Raw genomic sequence first — 16,342 nt, 5'->3', positions numbered from 1 at the left:
CTATGTCTATCTTATTAGTAAATCATTTATCATACAATGGATCACCAGTTTTCATGAGGGATCATACTGTAAGTGCATAAACAGTTTATAGAATTGAAAAACCCATTAAGACACATTTATAGTATGCTTTCATACTGTATGTGGTGGCTAAATCATTTTTTTTAGAATACCTGTGAGAATTTATGATTTAATGAATTGATGATTTAATGCACGCTTCCCTCCAGTAAAGTTAGGTACTGTAGAATGCTGAGAGGCTGGAGAGAATTTAAAGCCATGCAATGTGTTAGCCTGCTTAGCGATCTTTTCTGGATCATTTCAAATGACTTATTGGCTGTGCAGTAAGTGCTTCCTCAGTCTGCAGTTCACACTTGCTAGCAGCCTGGGTTTTGGCCTCTGAAGTTCCGTAAAGAAATAAACAAATTGTTAACTGATCCCATATTGCATTGTTACAGATGTTCATATTTTTGCCTGTCAACTAAACGACAACGACAACAAAAATGTAAATGTGTCTCAGAATCTTTGAACTGCAAATCTCTATACAGTGTTTCAGAATCTGCTGCTGCAGTTGGAGTCTAAGCTTCCATCTGGATGGTTGAAACTGAATGCTTTGGATTCCCAATCTCACAGCCGGCTTCTCCTCGGTTTTGCAGGACAGTGCACTACGAGGGCGGAGCCGTGTCCATTCACGCCCGGTCTCTGTGGAGACTGGAGACCCTTAGAGTTGCGTAAGTGAGAGATAATGGAAGACTCATTTTTATTCTTCTTTCATGTTGCTCTCAAGACGTTGAGGGATGTGGAATGGCAGCGTAATGTTTTGGTCAGTGAAATTCAGAATTCTTTTCTGTACTGTATGTCCCGCAACACGTAGATAATCTTCACACATGTACACGTAACCCAGGATGCTGCATTTCAGGAAATACACATCACAGCATCACAGCCGTTTTGCAAAAGACAGGACGGGGCTAACTCTGTATGTACTCAAAAATTTGCCTTTGAGAACTTTTGTTATTAAGAAGTGATGTAAAAAATCTGAAAGAGCTATAAATTCAGGCCAGATGCGAATCTCTTAACATTTTACCTTCAAAACTGATCTTTCATTCATTCCTTCAGACAGGCATTCAGAGTGGTCTCACCATGTAGCTGAAAATATTTTGTTTTAAAATTACCCTATATATCCATTTATCTTATGGTTCCTCACTCTCACAGTTAATCAAATTCCTATATTTGATGTCATAGTTCTGCAATAGACACCATGATGCAACATCCATCTTCAGCTGGAGTTTGCACATTTTGTTAGCATGAAAAATGATTATAAGCAAGGAGCATCCTTGACAGAGATAAACAAGTCCTTTATCTGTGACCAACATGAAATTACTTATCAGGACCCTGTGCATTGAATGATATCATTCACATCAGTACCTGAATTGAAAATAAGGAAAGTATTCTACTTAAATGACTTTCTCCACCGAAGCCAAGACATTTTTGTACATGTACAATACATCAAATGCATCATCAATACATTATGTGCTCATTCAAGTACCTGAATGAGTTCCTTCCTTGCAGAGCTAGAGCACGGTTCAAGAGTCACAGATGATTTGCGTTTCTTAGTTTATATGTTAAAAAAATTAAATTGACATGTAGAGCAGTAGTTTGGTGTTTATCACAAAGATTACTCTGGACTAAAGGAGGTTAGATTAACAGATAAATCCTTTAAGATCAGTTTTGTGCTTAATATCCTCTGATGGCTCATAAGCCATCATACGATCAGAATTTCCTACAGTATATGAAGACATGTATTGGTAGCCTGGTGTATGGTAATTGACTGGAATTGTTAGACCTTGTTCACTGGCAAAGGTTTTCTGCACTTCACTCTCATTTAAATAGAAATAATTATGGATTGTGCAGCACAAAATATTTAATCTGTTTTTTTTTCCTTCTAATGTTTCCATTGTATTGTGGTAACCCTGGGGTATCATTTGCTGTAGTAGATTTTTATACAGCAACAATAAATAATATTGTCTCAATGCTGCTCCAATACGTGGGGTTTTAAATATCGAGGTAATGTCTAATTCAAGTACATTATACATTGTATCAATAGTAAAGGTGCACAAATACCATGGCCCAAGCAGCATCCCAAAGCTTTCACAGGGACCTCAATGAGAACATTGATTTTAACTAGCTTGACAAAAAACTGCCAACTGCCACAGAGATTATTATTCAACATGAAAACAAGAAATGGCTTTAAGAAACCTGTAAGAAATGAGGTATCAGCATGTGAAACTCACTGCCTCTGGGCATGCTTTATTCCAGATGGAGTGGAAGCCATATCCGATGGGGACAGCCATTCCGGCTAAGGCATGTCACCACAGGGAAATACCTCAGCTTAATGGATGACAAGGGCCTCCTTCTTATGGACAAAGAAAAAGCAGATGTGAAATCCACAGCCTTCTGCTTCCGGTCTTCCAAGGTTGGATTTTTAAAGCTTTTTAGTGTTCTGTCTTTTGTATTTTTGTGACCTCTCTGTTTAAAATGTGTTTGCCACCATGATACTTATCACTGCCAGGCTTGGTGTGCTTTTGTAGAATCATATTACCTGTCATAGCACTCACTGTTAATATTGCTATCGGGACGTTTATAAGTTCCGGAAATTGCGGCAGACACACTGATATGTGTTGTGTTTGTTAGAGGGGGATGATTATGAAATGGCTCTGTGCAGCTATGGAACTACAAAGGACTAAGAGATCAAAATGTAAACATTTGCTGCTCCGCCCCCCCAGGCTTTTGATCTGTGGTAGCTGCAAGTTCAGAGTCATTGTTTTCTTATCATTATACTTTTATCATTATCTGAGTGCAAGTTTTAAATGCAAGTGTTTGATGCAATATTTCTAATCCTCTCCTGGATACACCTGTACTTTGCTATATAATGTATTTGTATATGAATTTAATTGGAACCTTGGGTTTTCATTTTTCGCTTTCTGAACTGAGGTGACTGCAGGTGACATTAGACGGTAACACTATTTTGTATGACTGAGCAAGCAGACTCTTTTGCCCTTATGAGTTGTTTTCCAGCTCCTTTTTATTAGATTTAGGGCAGATTATGTTTGTTGGCACTTAAGAGATGTGCTTCTCTTTTATGGTAAGTAACTCTGATCAGTGACATGTCTAGATAATTGCAGTCTTCTGACAGGGTACTTTCCCTTCCTGCAGATTGCACTGCCAGTACTTCAGGAGTCGGTGTGACTTGCAGAGATCTCAGCTTTCAAAGCGTGACCAAGCAATAAATGTTGCAATCCCTGTAGGGCGGCTCTGATTAAAGTGGATTTTAGTGGCTTTTCTCTAGTCTGGACCATCACATTTTATTAAAGACACCGAGAGTGCCAACAAACTCGTGGAGCAGAATACTGCATGTGTGTAAACTGGCCTCCCCTGGCTGGTGAATAACATTTATTCACCATCTAATTAATCATTTTTCTATAATGGCCTGACCACGGCCACATGCATGTTATAAAGCAAATGTATTTTCACTAATGTTATCGTAACAGTATTTTCTTCATATAAGATCAGCGAGATTTATTGTTTTAAAGTATACTGACCAAAAACCAACATCGCAGTAGTAACTATTGCCATATATTCAGAATATTTAAAAATGCTGCTGAGACCATGAACTGTTGGTTCCAGTATCATGATCAAAGGATGCTTTTAAGGCATGGAGGATTGTCCATGTCAGGTTTCTGAACAGCTGACCGGGCTTGAAACCCTCGCTCGAACTAGGGAGGTCTAAAATCAAAATTTAAACATTTGCTGCTCAGCTGGGTTTTTTATTCTGCTATATTTCATGGAAAAAGTTAACCCAACTATATTTTATAATGATGTTCTTCTTAAACTGAGAGAGCATGACAGTCTTTTTTTAACATACTCTGCAGATAAATCCCCAAATGGTTGTAGTAAAGATATCGGTCTTGAGTTATGAAAGGAGAAGAGAATGTCTTTAGAGTGAAGACCAGCTCAAAATAGTCCCTCCTGCCATATTATGCAAATTATAATATATATATTTGACAGCAATATTTCCAGTGCCACAGTTCTTTAAGCAAATGTCAGAAAGGTTTGCTTTTCATAGTTAATGCCTCCATAAGTGTATTCCCTTCCTGTTCCTGAGAGGCAGGCTTTGGAAAATTCTCAAGCACTAGGGGTTATGAAATCGGAGGCAGGTTATACACAGAAAGCTTTGATTCCAGTCAACCATGTATACAGGAGCCTGTCAAAATGAAACAACCCTCTCTCTAAAAAATCTGACGCTTGATTGATGATTGACTGGGCATCAGGAATGTTTAGCCTGTCAGAGAAGGCTTTATTATCATGAGTGAGACTCACACTCACTAGATCTGAATTGGCCTAGTATTTTGTGTTTCAAGTGTTTTGGAGAAAAGGTATTATTTGAACAGAAAATCCTTAGTAAAAAAAAAAGAAAAAAAGATGAATTCCCTTCTGAATTGTGTGATGCCTGTCTGTGCACCTCTTAGTCATAAATGTCATCCATTGAAGCTCTGAGATGGGCAGATCTGTGTTTTTAACATTAATGCAGTTGCATCTTTTATTGTTGGTATTTCTACAATTGTTAAATCAAACCTGTGCAGATCTGGGGAGTTCTGATTTTGGAGAAAAAAAAATGTTTTTTATAGTTACAAATGCATGTGAATGTTGTTTTGGGATTCTGTTAATTGTAATAGTTGTAATATGTGTTCTGTAAATGCTTTCAGGAAAAACTGGACTTAGGATTTAAGAAAGAGGTGGATGGAATGGGAGTCCCAGATATCAAGTACGGGGATTCTGTGTGTTACATTCAGCATGTGGACACCTGTCTGTGGCTCACATACCAGGCTGTGGACGCCAAATGTGCACGGATGGGCTCTGTGCAGCGCAAGGTAATATTCGCTCATTGGTCATTCTGCAGCCATGGAAAGGGAAAGGCTTGCTGGGTTGTGAGCCTGAACTTGACGTTAGAAAATCAGAACTGTAAAAAACTGAAATTGTCCAAAGTTCTGTGATTCCCCGATAAAGTGACCCGTCTGCTACTGTATGATTAAACAGAATCGTTTTTGTCATTATTTTTTTTCTTTGGTTTATGCCTACTATTTCGACTAGTATTAGTGGAAAATAAGATTTGCCTTTTAGAAACAATTGTGTTATGACTTGTTTAGAGAATTATAATGTAGAATTAAGTATTTTAGGTGTTATTTTGTTAGTTGTGTATATAGTTCATTGATTGAACTTGTTTATAAATAGGGTGCATGAAGAAAAAGTGACACAGTGGTTGTTGATTTGTATCTATAGCATGGTGAAATAATTTGTAATAATTAATAACACTTACAGTATATAGCACTCAAAGCACTTTAAAGTAATGGGGACTCCCCTCCACCACCATGTGTATCACCTAGAGTGTGCCAGTACACACTCCACACATCAGCTCTCATTGGGGAGGAGAACAGAATTTTGAACCCATTTTAATGCGATTATCCGGAGGCTGTGATTGGTCAAGGCCAGTGGGAAATGTGGCCAAGACACAGGACTAGCACCCCTGTGATCTGAGAAATCTGTTTGGGCCAGTCTGCTTCTGCGCAGCTCATACAGTAGTCCTCATTCTTTCAGGCAATAATGCACCATGAAGGGCACATGGATGATGGACTCACACTGTCGAGGTCCCAGCACGAGGAGTCCCGCACGGCGAGGGTCATCCGCAGTACTGTCTTCCTATTCAACAGGTTCATCAGGTACGCACATCAGGTCCTTGCTTGCTCCCTCCCACTCCCTTTTCATCAGAACCGTGGAATCACAGTTTCCGCCTATAGTCAACGAATTGGAACGACCCATTCAGAATATGATGGACGCCAATGGAATGATAATATTTTCAGTTGTTGTAACACTGCTGTATATACAGTATATTTCACATTAATAAACCTTATAGCTCCACTTGCAGTAATATCAGTTCTATCTGTCTTGGTTATATTTTCATTTTATTCATATTTTCTATAAAGCAGGCATATAATTTGAGTTTTGTCACACTCCTAAGAGAAGCTCTTCCATTAAATTGTGCTTAGTAAATTGTGAAACACTTTTATGGGAAAACAGCTGCCGATTTATCTGAACGAGGAGTGATTATCACAAGAATAATACCTGCAAATCCAAATCAAGTCCTTTGAATAAAACGGACAAGCAGAGGTTGCTGAACTCTGCTTCTCGGCAGTTATAATCAGTCCCTTGGAAATGACTTAAGAAAAATTCACCAAAGTACCCGAACCTAAAGTGAGTGTAGAAGGAGAAAAGTTAATCTCAGACATTAAATGTAAAGTTTTAAAACTCTGAACACAGGCAGCATTGTGGCACAGTGGTTAGGGCTCTGGGTTCAATTCTGGTTACCCCTGGTGTGAATGTGTCTATGTCTGTGTGAGCCCTGCGATGGACTGGAGTCCTGTCCAGAGTGTATCCCGCCTTGTGCCCCTTGCTTGCTGCGATAGGCTTTGGCTCCTTCGCAAGCCTGTAGTAGATAAAGCAAATAAAAAATGGGTTTGGAAAATACAAAATACAGTACACAGCATATGCATTGCTTAAGCAATCAATCTTTAATGGCTCTGAAGAGGGAAGATGTCAGTTTTGTCATGTATTTTAGGGGACTTGATGCTCTGAGCAAGAAAGGGAAATCCTCCAGTGCAGATCTACCAATCGAGTCCGTCAGCCTCAGCCTTCAGGACCTGATTGGCTACTTTCAACCTCCTGATGAACATCTGGAGCACGAGGACAAACAGAACAGACTCCGAGCGCTGAAGAACAGACAGAACCTGTTCCAGGAAGAGGTATTCACCAGGAGTTCTCTGACACTTTGCCTTTGGCATTGGGAATGAGTGAACTAGTGTAATTGCCCGGCATTGCCAGGGTTAGGACACTACAGCAGCACATGTCAATTCCACCAGGCCCTAACATATAAGAACTCGAGGATTTGTGTCTACAATGAAAGCACTGGGGACATTGTAGTGGCACTCTAGCTTGAAGAAAACATGACCAATTAAGAGGTATTTTAGAAACAGATCATTTTAATGGGAGTACAGTATATGTTAACTTGCGAAGTGACTTCATTTTAGGTACGTGCGAGTCTACTGGGTTAGGAGAACAGTTCGTACTGCTAGACACCAGATTTCTTGGAAAGCTCTGCTGTCCAACTTTGTGCTGTATTTGTTCTTCCTAGGGCATGATCAACCTGGTTCTTGAATGTATTGACCGTTTACACGTGTACAGCAGTGCAGCCCATTTTGCTGATGTAGCTGGAAAAGAAGCCGGAGATGCCTGGAAGTCGATATTAAACTCATTATATGAGTTACTAGGTAAGATATCATGAAGCATGCAGGACAGCATTAGAAGAATATGCAATATACTGTTCCAAATGTATGTAAAAGGAGCTAAAATTTTAAGCATTCTGCAACATACAGGAAACATGTCTGTCAATGTGATACAGCAAGGTAGAATAATGGCAGGTTTAGCAATACTTCAGTGTTTAGAACCCAACTTGAAGGGGGATAGCTGCAGAATTGTAGCTCAAATCTTTAATAAGGATCCTGGTAGTTTAACATGCTCTGATCTCCTGTGGATATTGCTTCGTTAAGCAAACTGTGAGGAGCAACAACATCTTAATTATTTTCATTGGGATCAAGCTGTGCATAATAATTTTTAAGTCATAATCTGGCTTCTGTTGTAATCTCAATTTTAATCTTCTTTTAATTCTTAAAGGTTGTCAGATAGCTGTATGTATGTCACATGAGCCTGGTTTGTTCCAATTTTAATGCGTTACTTTCTCCAAAGAAAAGAAAAATGGCAAGAACATGGTTTTGCAGTCCCAGAACATGATTGTAAGAACAAGACATCTTAACTTGTTAGGAATGCAATTGAAACAAGTTTCTTGTTTTTATTTTCGCTTTCCTTCCCAAGCGGCACTAATAAGAGGAAATCGCAAAAACTGTGCTCAGTTTTCTGGCTCCCTGGACTGGTTAATCAGCAGGTTGGAGAGGTTAGAAGCATCTTCTGGTATGTTTATTTTTCTGTTATTATGTACGATGTTTTAATGCATACAGTGTTTGGTTCAGCTACTGTACATGCTAATCAGTGTGCTTTAGTTGTGCTGTTCACCAAAATCTCACAGATTATACCAGGATGATGCCACAGTTGAGCAATGAGTCAAACTCGAAATTTTAGACAGAGGTCATATTTGCCCTGTTCATTTCCTAATTTGGGTAATATGCTCAAAATATTGCCTGAAAGCAAATGCTGAGAGTCTTTGTTGATGCTGAGTGAATATTTGCACATACTGTATATTAAATATACTTGTTAGGTTTTGTGCCACATTCACCTTAATTAATCTCCCCAAACACCTGCCATTGTTGCTTTGGTGGATTGTAAGGTGTTTAGGATGGTTGAACAAAAAATAACTGGATATTCACACCTCTCTAGAAGGCTTTACCATGTATGGTATAGAAGGTGTTGTAAGCCATTTCACTTACAAATCCAATGTATGAATCTCATAGAGAAACACAAGTACTGTAAACGCAAGGCAATTTGCAAACCGTCACTGCCAACTTGCACAGTGCTTCTCGATGAAACTACTCTATGTACATTTCAGTGTTCCTAATTGTTAGCTATATCTAAACTCACGAAAACAAAACAAAAAATCAAGTATTAAACATCTTAACGTTTTCTAATACCATGGTTATGAAGCTGTGGTGGTCTTCACTGGCAATATAAACGGTAAGCGCTGTAGCCTCTCATTCTGTGGGCCCAGACCGACTGGTCTGTTTGCATGTTCTCCCCGTTGCCACGGTGGTTTTTCTCCGAGACCTCTGGTTTCCTCCTCCAGTCCAAAGACCTGCTCCAAGCACTGATTCACCGTGGTCTTATACTGAAACTCCATGGATTGTAAGACAGTAAATTAAGCATTATTGACAGATACAGTTCCATGTGGGTTTCTAACAAGCAAATATCGTTAAATAGTCCCTATAGCAGTTTTCCTGAATATTGAAGGGTACTTACACTGCATACTACTGCCAGGCTTAATCACCTGTACAACTGGGCAGTAGCCAGTCTGTTGCTTGATGCATAAAAAGGCTTGATATTTTGACATTTATTGGAAGCCTGAAGGGCAGAACAGTAACAGTTAGCATTGCTGCATTAGCAGTCCTGGGCTCCCGAGTTCAATTCCAGACCTTGTGTGCTGTCTGTGCGGAGGGTGTATGTTCTCCCTATCTTCCTGTGTGTTTCTTTCCGGGATCTCTGGTTTCCTCCACGACCATTGGCTTTTGGGAAAACTATCCCTGGTGTGGGTGTGTGCCCTGTGATGGACTGGTGTCTCATTCAGGGTTCATCCTGCCTTGTTCGAGGTGCTTGCTGGGATAGGATTCATTTCCCTGTTACCCTAAATTGGAAGAAGTGGTTAGAAAGTGGATGGAAGTCTGAATACAGTTTTCCCCAAAGAATACGTTCATGTGCGTTTTGTTTTTTTGTTTAAAGCATCACTTCAACTGAAGCCAGCAATTTGGGTGTCAGATGTGATTATGTAAATGGATGAAGCTTGCATTAGAAAAAGGAAATCAGGAACAATACTGCTAAGATTTTAGAAGTTTGAAAGAAGATGTTTTGGGCTGATTTGTGCATTCCACAGAGGGTGGTTGATTGTGGTTTAGAGATTATTTCAATCCTATGAATTAGGAAAAGGTGATTAGCACATTGTAACACTGCAATGACGTTTAAATGTATAGAGAAGATGGCCTCTTTGAACGGGTTTCTGTGAGGCCACCAAATTTCTTGTAATATTTTAGAGACTGTTTCAGTTTACGTCTAAATAGAACTGAGTATGAAGTGCTTCTTCATGCTTAAAATCATACTTCAAACTGATCTTTGTTTTTGCTCTGACACTCTGAGTGTCAGATAGAAGCAAATAGACTTTACTGTTCACTGCGTGGTAAGGAGGAAGCATATCTTGAATTTAAATTGGCTTTGCATAATGAGTCACTGGAAAAAAATCCAAGGTTTTTTTTGGTGAGATGATTCAGAACATAACTGCAGCCCACATAGTGAGATACAGCAGCTCCAGCCAGCCTGTAGTGTCCTTCAGGTTTTTGAATAGACATGAAATCCCTGTGCAAAGAAGCAAAAAGTCTAGCTGTAATCCTAAACATGAATTGTTAAAAAGAAAAATATATATACTGTATGTACTTTATCAGTTCACAGTATTAAGCATTTGAATAGTTAGTGTAAGTTACCATGGTGTCTGATTTATAAGGGTATTTTATTCGCTTTTCAGTTTATAAATTAATTAGAAGGAAAACTTTTAAGGTCTAAAAAATTAAACAATGCAAGGAAATGGGCTTGTTGGTCTACTAATGACACGGATATGAGTCTTTTCTTGAAAGGTCTTATGGAGTTGGCTTCTCCATCATTAAGATGGAGATGTTTACTCCAAACAACCACCACAGTTGGTGCAAATAGGACATTTTTCTTCTTATTCTGAAAATCCCTTTGTCTTAATTTGTGTTCTCTGGGTCTTGTTTTACTGATGATCTTGTGGTAGTGTATTAGATTAGCTTTACCTTTCAGGAGTTGTATAAAGTCATCTGTGTTCAGCCTAAAACTGAAGGCTTTTTATTTTATTTTCACCTGTCTGTGTATTACATTGTAAATAAGGAAATAATCTCAATGCTCTTTAAAATTTAACTAACCTGACAATTTTCTTCTGTAATGAGGTGACTAAAATTGCACAGAATATTTTTAATACTAAGTGCACTTTAGAATGTTGAACATATCTTCATTTAAGTTTGTCTGTGTTTTCAGTGTATCCTAGCTTATTTCTGGACTTTGTTATATCATATTCATACCCTGTCTAAGGAAAGACATGACAGTGAGGCAACATAAAAAAATGATTCTTCAAGATCAGCACTACCCATCTTAGAGCTGTGCCTGTTGTTGTTACATTGAAGTAATATACAGTAGTGTGTTCAGAGTTGAATACTAATTAGGTTCCATGTGTATTATGTTGTGTGATTTGGAAGGCAAGTGGTAAGCTCATTTCAAATTGCTATTACTAAGGGATGTGTACACATACAGTACCTAACCTGTTTTTCTAGGTTTTCATTTGTAATTACTTTTCAGAATTGTTTCCCACTTGTAGGTTGTGTGCTACAAATAAATGTAAAATAAAGTCTGATTAATGTGCTGCTTTGGAAAGGACCCTATAAACCCATAGGCTCCCATAGAGGAAACGGAATGCCATTTTACTTTCTGTGAGCTGTTGTTGTAGAGATCCACTTAGTTTCTATAGGCACCGTACTTTGCGCTCTTGTCTGCATTAAAGTTCAGTCACATTTCCATGGGTTCAAATATTAAGATCCATTAGCCTTATTTGTTATAGAAGCACAATTCAAGGGCAAAAGCAAGTGAGGACTCCCGCACATTGTCCCAGTGTACAAATGTACAATACAAGGAATATGCAATGCGTATTATTTCAATAATGCATTGTGAAAACAGTGATTTAATTGCATTAATAACTCATTAGCACCTGAATATGAAGCATTTCTAGTATTCCACATAGAATAATTAGGGCCGGTAGTCCTTAAGACTTACAGTAAGAGTTGTAAACCTGTCATAAAACAGATGGTTATGTTTGGTAACATAAGCAAGCACAGCGATGTTTTGCAGGATTTTTAGAAATGTTTTTTTTTTAATTAAAAACACTGGCAGAGGTAATTTGTTCTTGTACCTCACCCCTAGATGAATAATTCATTTGAAATAATGCGTTAGAAACGGATGGAGAAGTTGTGCCAGTGAGGTTTCTGACGTATTGAAATGGGATGTACGAAAGCTGGCTGCACGTGTGACACTTCATATTGCACCAGCTTGTTAAGAACTTTGGAAATCACATCTTAAATGGTCCAAAAAACAGTCCCATAATCTTGACAGCTGTACTGTTATTGCAACATGAAGGAGACTGAGCGTCTCCTTAATATTTTCTCATGTATGTCTTTCTGCGTTGTAAAGGCAGGGAATGGTAGGAAAGAGCATTTTGTGTCTTTGCCGTTTCCTTACAATGAAGTGAAGACCACATGAAGAACAAGTACTGGATGCCCTTCAGTACCTCGTGACTTAGAAACCACTGCCATGCCTGAAGTGCTGGACCTGTTGTCCACCCTGTGCGCTCTTGTCTCTGGCTCCATTCAGAGGCAGCAGTTGCTGGTGTCGCCCAGTCAGCATTTTCTCATGTGTCAGCAGTTGTGTTTCACGCACTAGTTAGTTGAACATACTGTACAGATTTTCCACAAAACAGGTTAGACCTACAAGCATTGTAAATAACTTCCTGTGGCATTTCAGGTTCCCCCCAATGTATTGAGACCAATAGACCGCACACAGGGTTGACCAAAACTCTGCCTCATTCTGTGTATTTGTATAGAAACAAAAAAAGCCTATTCTCAACAGATGCAGAATGACTGTCCGATATGTGTTGAAAGAAGAAACTCACTTACTTTTTTTTTGAAGTTGTAATACTGTATGAATGTGCAGGTGATACAACATTAAAACTTAATAATCACAAAGTTCCCAGCTGAGAAAGAAGTGTGGAACAGTGGTTAGTCTTCAGGACATACTGAAGCTGGAAGGTTAGACAAAAGCACTCTGCTGTACCATTGAGCGTGGTACTGTACAGTATGTCATGCAAATTGTTTCAGTATAATGCCCAGCTGTATAAACAGGTGTAATTTTAAGGTGCTTTGGATAAAAGCATCAGTAAAATACATTATTAATATGGGAAGAATAGATTGCATTATAGTAAGAATAATAATATCCACATCCTCATTAAAAGACCATCTTTTCCTCCTAAATCAGTTTCAGAGATGGCCGTTTCAGAGACTTTGCCACCTCCACACTTCACACGTTTGGTGATGTTTTTCAAAACACCAGTAGTTCTTTCTTTTTCCCCACTCTGTCCTTTCTATCATTTTGGTAGTAAACTCTACTGGCTCCTTTTTGTGCTTCCAAGCAGATTCTGAAACCTGGTGGAGATAATGTTGGCCTGTCTGGAACCATCTTGCTCTTCTTTATTACTTATGTTGAGATCTTAGCGGCTGAATTAATTCTAAAGAATAATTGCTTTTGTACAGGAAAGTGTTTTAGAATAATCTGCAGTCTGGGAACTGGAACTGTGTTCGTGCTCAAGAGAATTAAGAACGGAATCCCAGATGTACAATTCATACACAACAGCCCTTTATTATTACTGGAGTTTTGGATGTTTTACTGCTTATCATTCTTATCTTAATACGATTCTGTTAAATACATTTGTTTCTTTGTGAAAGATGTCCATGATATGATATGATCAAATGATCAAAATCTGCTTAATTGTTTTTTTTAATTAAAGACAGTTATAGTAATATAGGATGAATTAGAATGGCTTCACCACGCACTGCAAAATAGTGTATTACTGAAAGAGACACTTTATTCATCTTTGGTGACTTGATAAATGTTGTTCAGTTTGTTTCTCTATTACTGTTTCATTTTCTTTCCAAGATAACTGCATTTTTCTTTATTCTTAGGGATTTTGGAGGTTTTACACTGTGTTCTTGTGGAAAGTCCAGAAGCACTAAATATTATCAAGGAGGGACATATCAAATCAATAATTTCTCTCCTGGATAAGCATGGGCGGAATCACAAGGTATGAAAATAGACATATTTTGGCAATCAGGACATTAGATATCAAAACTTGTGATGTCAAGATCATGCCATCGACAGGAATGTATATTTTGTGTTAAAACAGTTGGTACTGCATTCGGTAACTATACTGTTTTTATGTGAAAAATAAGTTGTTATTCAAAACATGGTCCTTGGTTTCTTTTCAACGGCAGAAGTGTACTATGGAATTGCACAGAGCTCACAAATACTTTTTTCTATTTATGTTTCCCCATTATTCTGTGCACATTACGCCAGCAAGACTTACAGTATTACCAGCTTTTGAGAGCCTCTTAAGGCACAAATTGCCACAGAAGTCAGTAATTGGTATGATGTTTGCCCTACAGGTTTTGGATGTTTTGTGCTCCCTGTGTGTCTGTCATGGGGTAGCTGTGCGTTCAAACCAGCATCTCATTTGTGACAACTTACTGCCTGGACGAGATCTGCTGTTGCAGACACGCCTCGTCAACCATGTTAGCAGGTAAGACAATTCCCTTGTCCTTCTCCCAGCCAGGCAGTTCTGCCTTGTTGACTTTCCTTTGTTCTGAATGTTTGTTTTTTTCATTGAACCCATCTCTCTCTCTCTCTCTGCAGTGTCCCACCACAATAAATCAGCTGTTATTATAATGATACACAAGATAGTAATGGTAAAAGCTCTGTGCCATAGAATTGAATTTTAATCCAGTTTTGGTCAAGGAAGTAAAAGTGAAAAGTTGAAAATCCTGTAAGAGACCCCATTAAAGTGGGAAAAATAACCTTGTTTTTTCATCTGAAACTCAGCTCTAAGATTGTTTGATATAAAAAGTAGTGGAAAATAAGTATTTTCTAAATGTTAAGTATATAGAACATCACATTAGTGTGTAGTGCTTTGTCCAAGACTGCTGTAGATTTTTCATTTTCTCTTGGAGTCCTTCAGGTGCCATTTTCTGTAGGACGTTGTTGATGATGTGTTGTCAGGTGTGTTTATAGGGCCAATGTCAGGGCTCTCAGGCACCCATGGAGGAATTTGAATGTCCTTTTTTTTCATTCCAGTGAGCTTTTGTTGTGGATGTATGCTTTGTGGTACCATCTTCTAGTATATTTTCTTCTATGGTCCCAAGATCTTGTCCTGGGTTAAAAAAAGGGTGGTTAGCTTCTGTTGAACGTTAAGTGCCAGTGAATGATCTGGACTATATAGCTCTGACCATGTGATGACCATGACCAGAGACATCTGATCACTATGGTGGAATCGGAGTCACTTTTCTAGTTTCAATTTGCTGATTCTGTGATTAAGCAGCTTAAGTCTCTACAAACTGCTCATCAAGTACGTACAAGCTACTGAGATGCCTTTTTCCATCTGAATTTCAATAATTCCCCTGGTGAATCTTGAAATACGGGTGTCTGGTCTCTGATTGGCATTCATCGCACTTCTTGTCGGCATATTTCTTCATACCTTAATAATTGCCGTTTTGAGTTTATGAGGGATAGGTGCTTAGCAAATACAACCGTTTTTTTTTTTACTGTTTGCTTTGCCTTTTTTTGTCACCAATTCATTTCCTTGGATCTTCCAAAGCATGCGACCCAACATTTTCCTGGGAATCAGTGAAGGCTCTGCCCAGTACAAGAAGTGGTACTACGAGCTGATAGTGGACCAGGTGGAGCCCTTTGTGACAGCAGAGGCAACCCACTTGCGGGTTGGCTGGGCGTCGACCGATGGGTACTGCCCCTACCCTGGGGGTGGCGAAGGGTGGGGTGGCAATGGAGTTGGAGATGACCTTTACTCTTATGGCTTTGATGGTCTCCATCTGTGGTCAGGTTAGTATGTCGGACGTTCTGTGGCTCATCTACTGCGATATGAGATTACATTTCCATTCTCTCTTCCTTACTTTGGCTTCACCTTAACCTTACCCTTTTCGAAGTCACTGGGGTGGGGCAGTTAATGTTATGAATTCCTGGCTTCTTTTCAAACGCGCCACAGATCTTAGCCAATACTGGTGTGAAAATTCCAGATTGTGGTTGATTTTGTTAATTTGATTTCATGAATAAGCAACAAGTGCTATAATTAGTTGTCTGTTATTTTAGTGATACTGTATGATTCTACTACAGAGGAGCAAAACTAATATCAGTTCTTAAATAGTTTATTGATAAATGTAACACATTTACTGTAACGGATAGGAGCTTTTTAATGAAGCACTAATTCAGAGTTAATTTTCTAATACTGTTCATTACTTCCATGTTTCAGGCATTTGTAACTTCTTTATAGCCTAATTTTTACAGGCAATCCTAATCTTGTTTTAGAAATGATGTCCTTTCCAATAATTAAGTCAGGTGCATTTCTGGAATGCAGTTTCAGCATTTTGTGTTTTTATCTTAGCAGTTTATTTCATCCTTTTTTTTAATTAAAACTAAAGGGGATTAAAATGGTAGCAAAGCAGGGGCAGTATACTGTATGCCTGGAAGCTGGTATGGTACATTAAATGTTAATGAGAATGTAGTTGGTCTAATAGGATAAGTGGTGCCTCCTAATCAGTTTTCAGTTTATGTGTTGGCTTTTGTTACCTTTAAGTCCTGTTGTCTCTGTTTCTTCTGTTGTGTGGCGTCCCATTGGAAGGTAATC

At 38.7% G+C, this 16,342-nt stretch overlaps 1 protein-coding gene across 1 annotated transcript in view; it reads left to right on the top strand.

The window, feature by feature from the left end:
- Window positions 1-16,342, top strand: part of ryr2a (ryanodine receptor 2a (cardiac)) — a 195,641-nt gene that overhangs the window by 95,071 nt on the left and 84,228 nt on the right. Inside the window, 10 exon segments of the mRNA XM_015362834.2 lie at window positions 651-725; window positions 2,311-2,467; window positions 4,758-4,922; window positions 5,647-5,768; window positions 6,665-6,848; window positions 7,238-7,373; window positions 7,975-8,070; window positions 13,614-13,732; window positions 14,094-14,227; window positions 15,299-15,540. Coding sequence (XP_015218320.1) covers window positions 651-725; window positions 2,311-2,467; window positions 4,758-4,922; window positions 5,647-5,768; window positions 6,665-6,848; window positions 7,238-7,373; window positions 7,975-8,070; window positions 13,614-13,732; window positions 14,094-14,227; window positions 15,299-15,540 — 1,430 coding nt within the window.

This window comes from Lepisosteus oculatus, chromosome 17 (assembly GCF_040954835.1).
Source record: "Lepisosteus oculatus isolate fLepOcu1 chromosome 17, fLepOcu1.hap2, whole genome shotgun sequence".
NCBI classification, from domain to species: domain Eukaryota; kingdom Metazoa; phylum Chordata; class Actinopteri; order Semionotiformes; family Lepisosteidae; genus Lepisosteus; species Lepisosteus oculatus.
The sequence above is the reverse complement of the archived record's forward strand: the minus strand, read 5'-3'. Positions and strand labels throughout refer to the sequence as shown.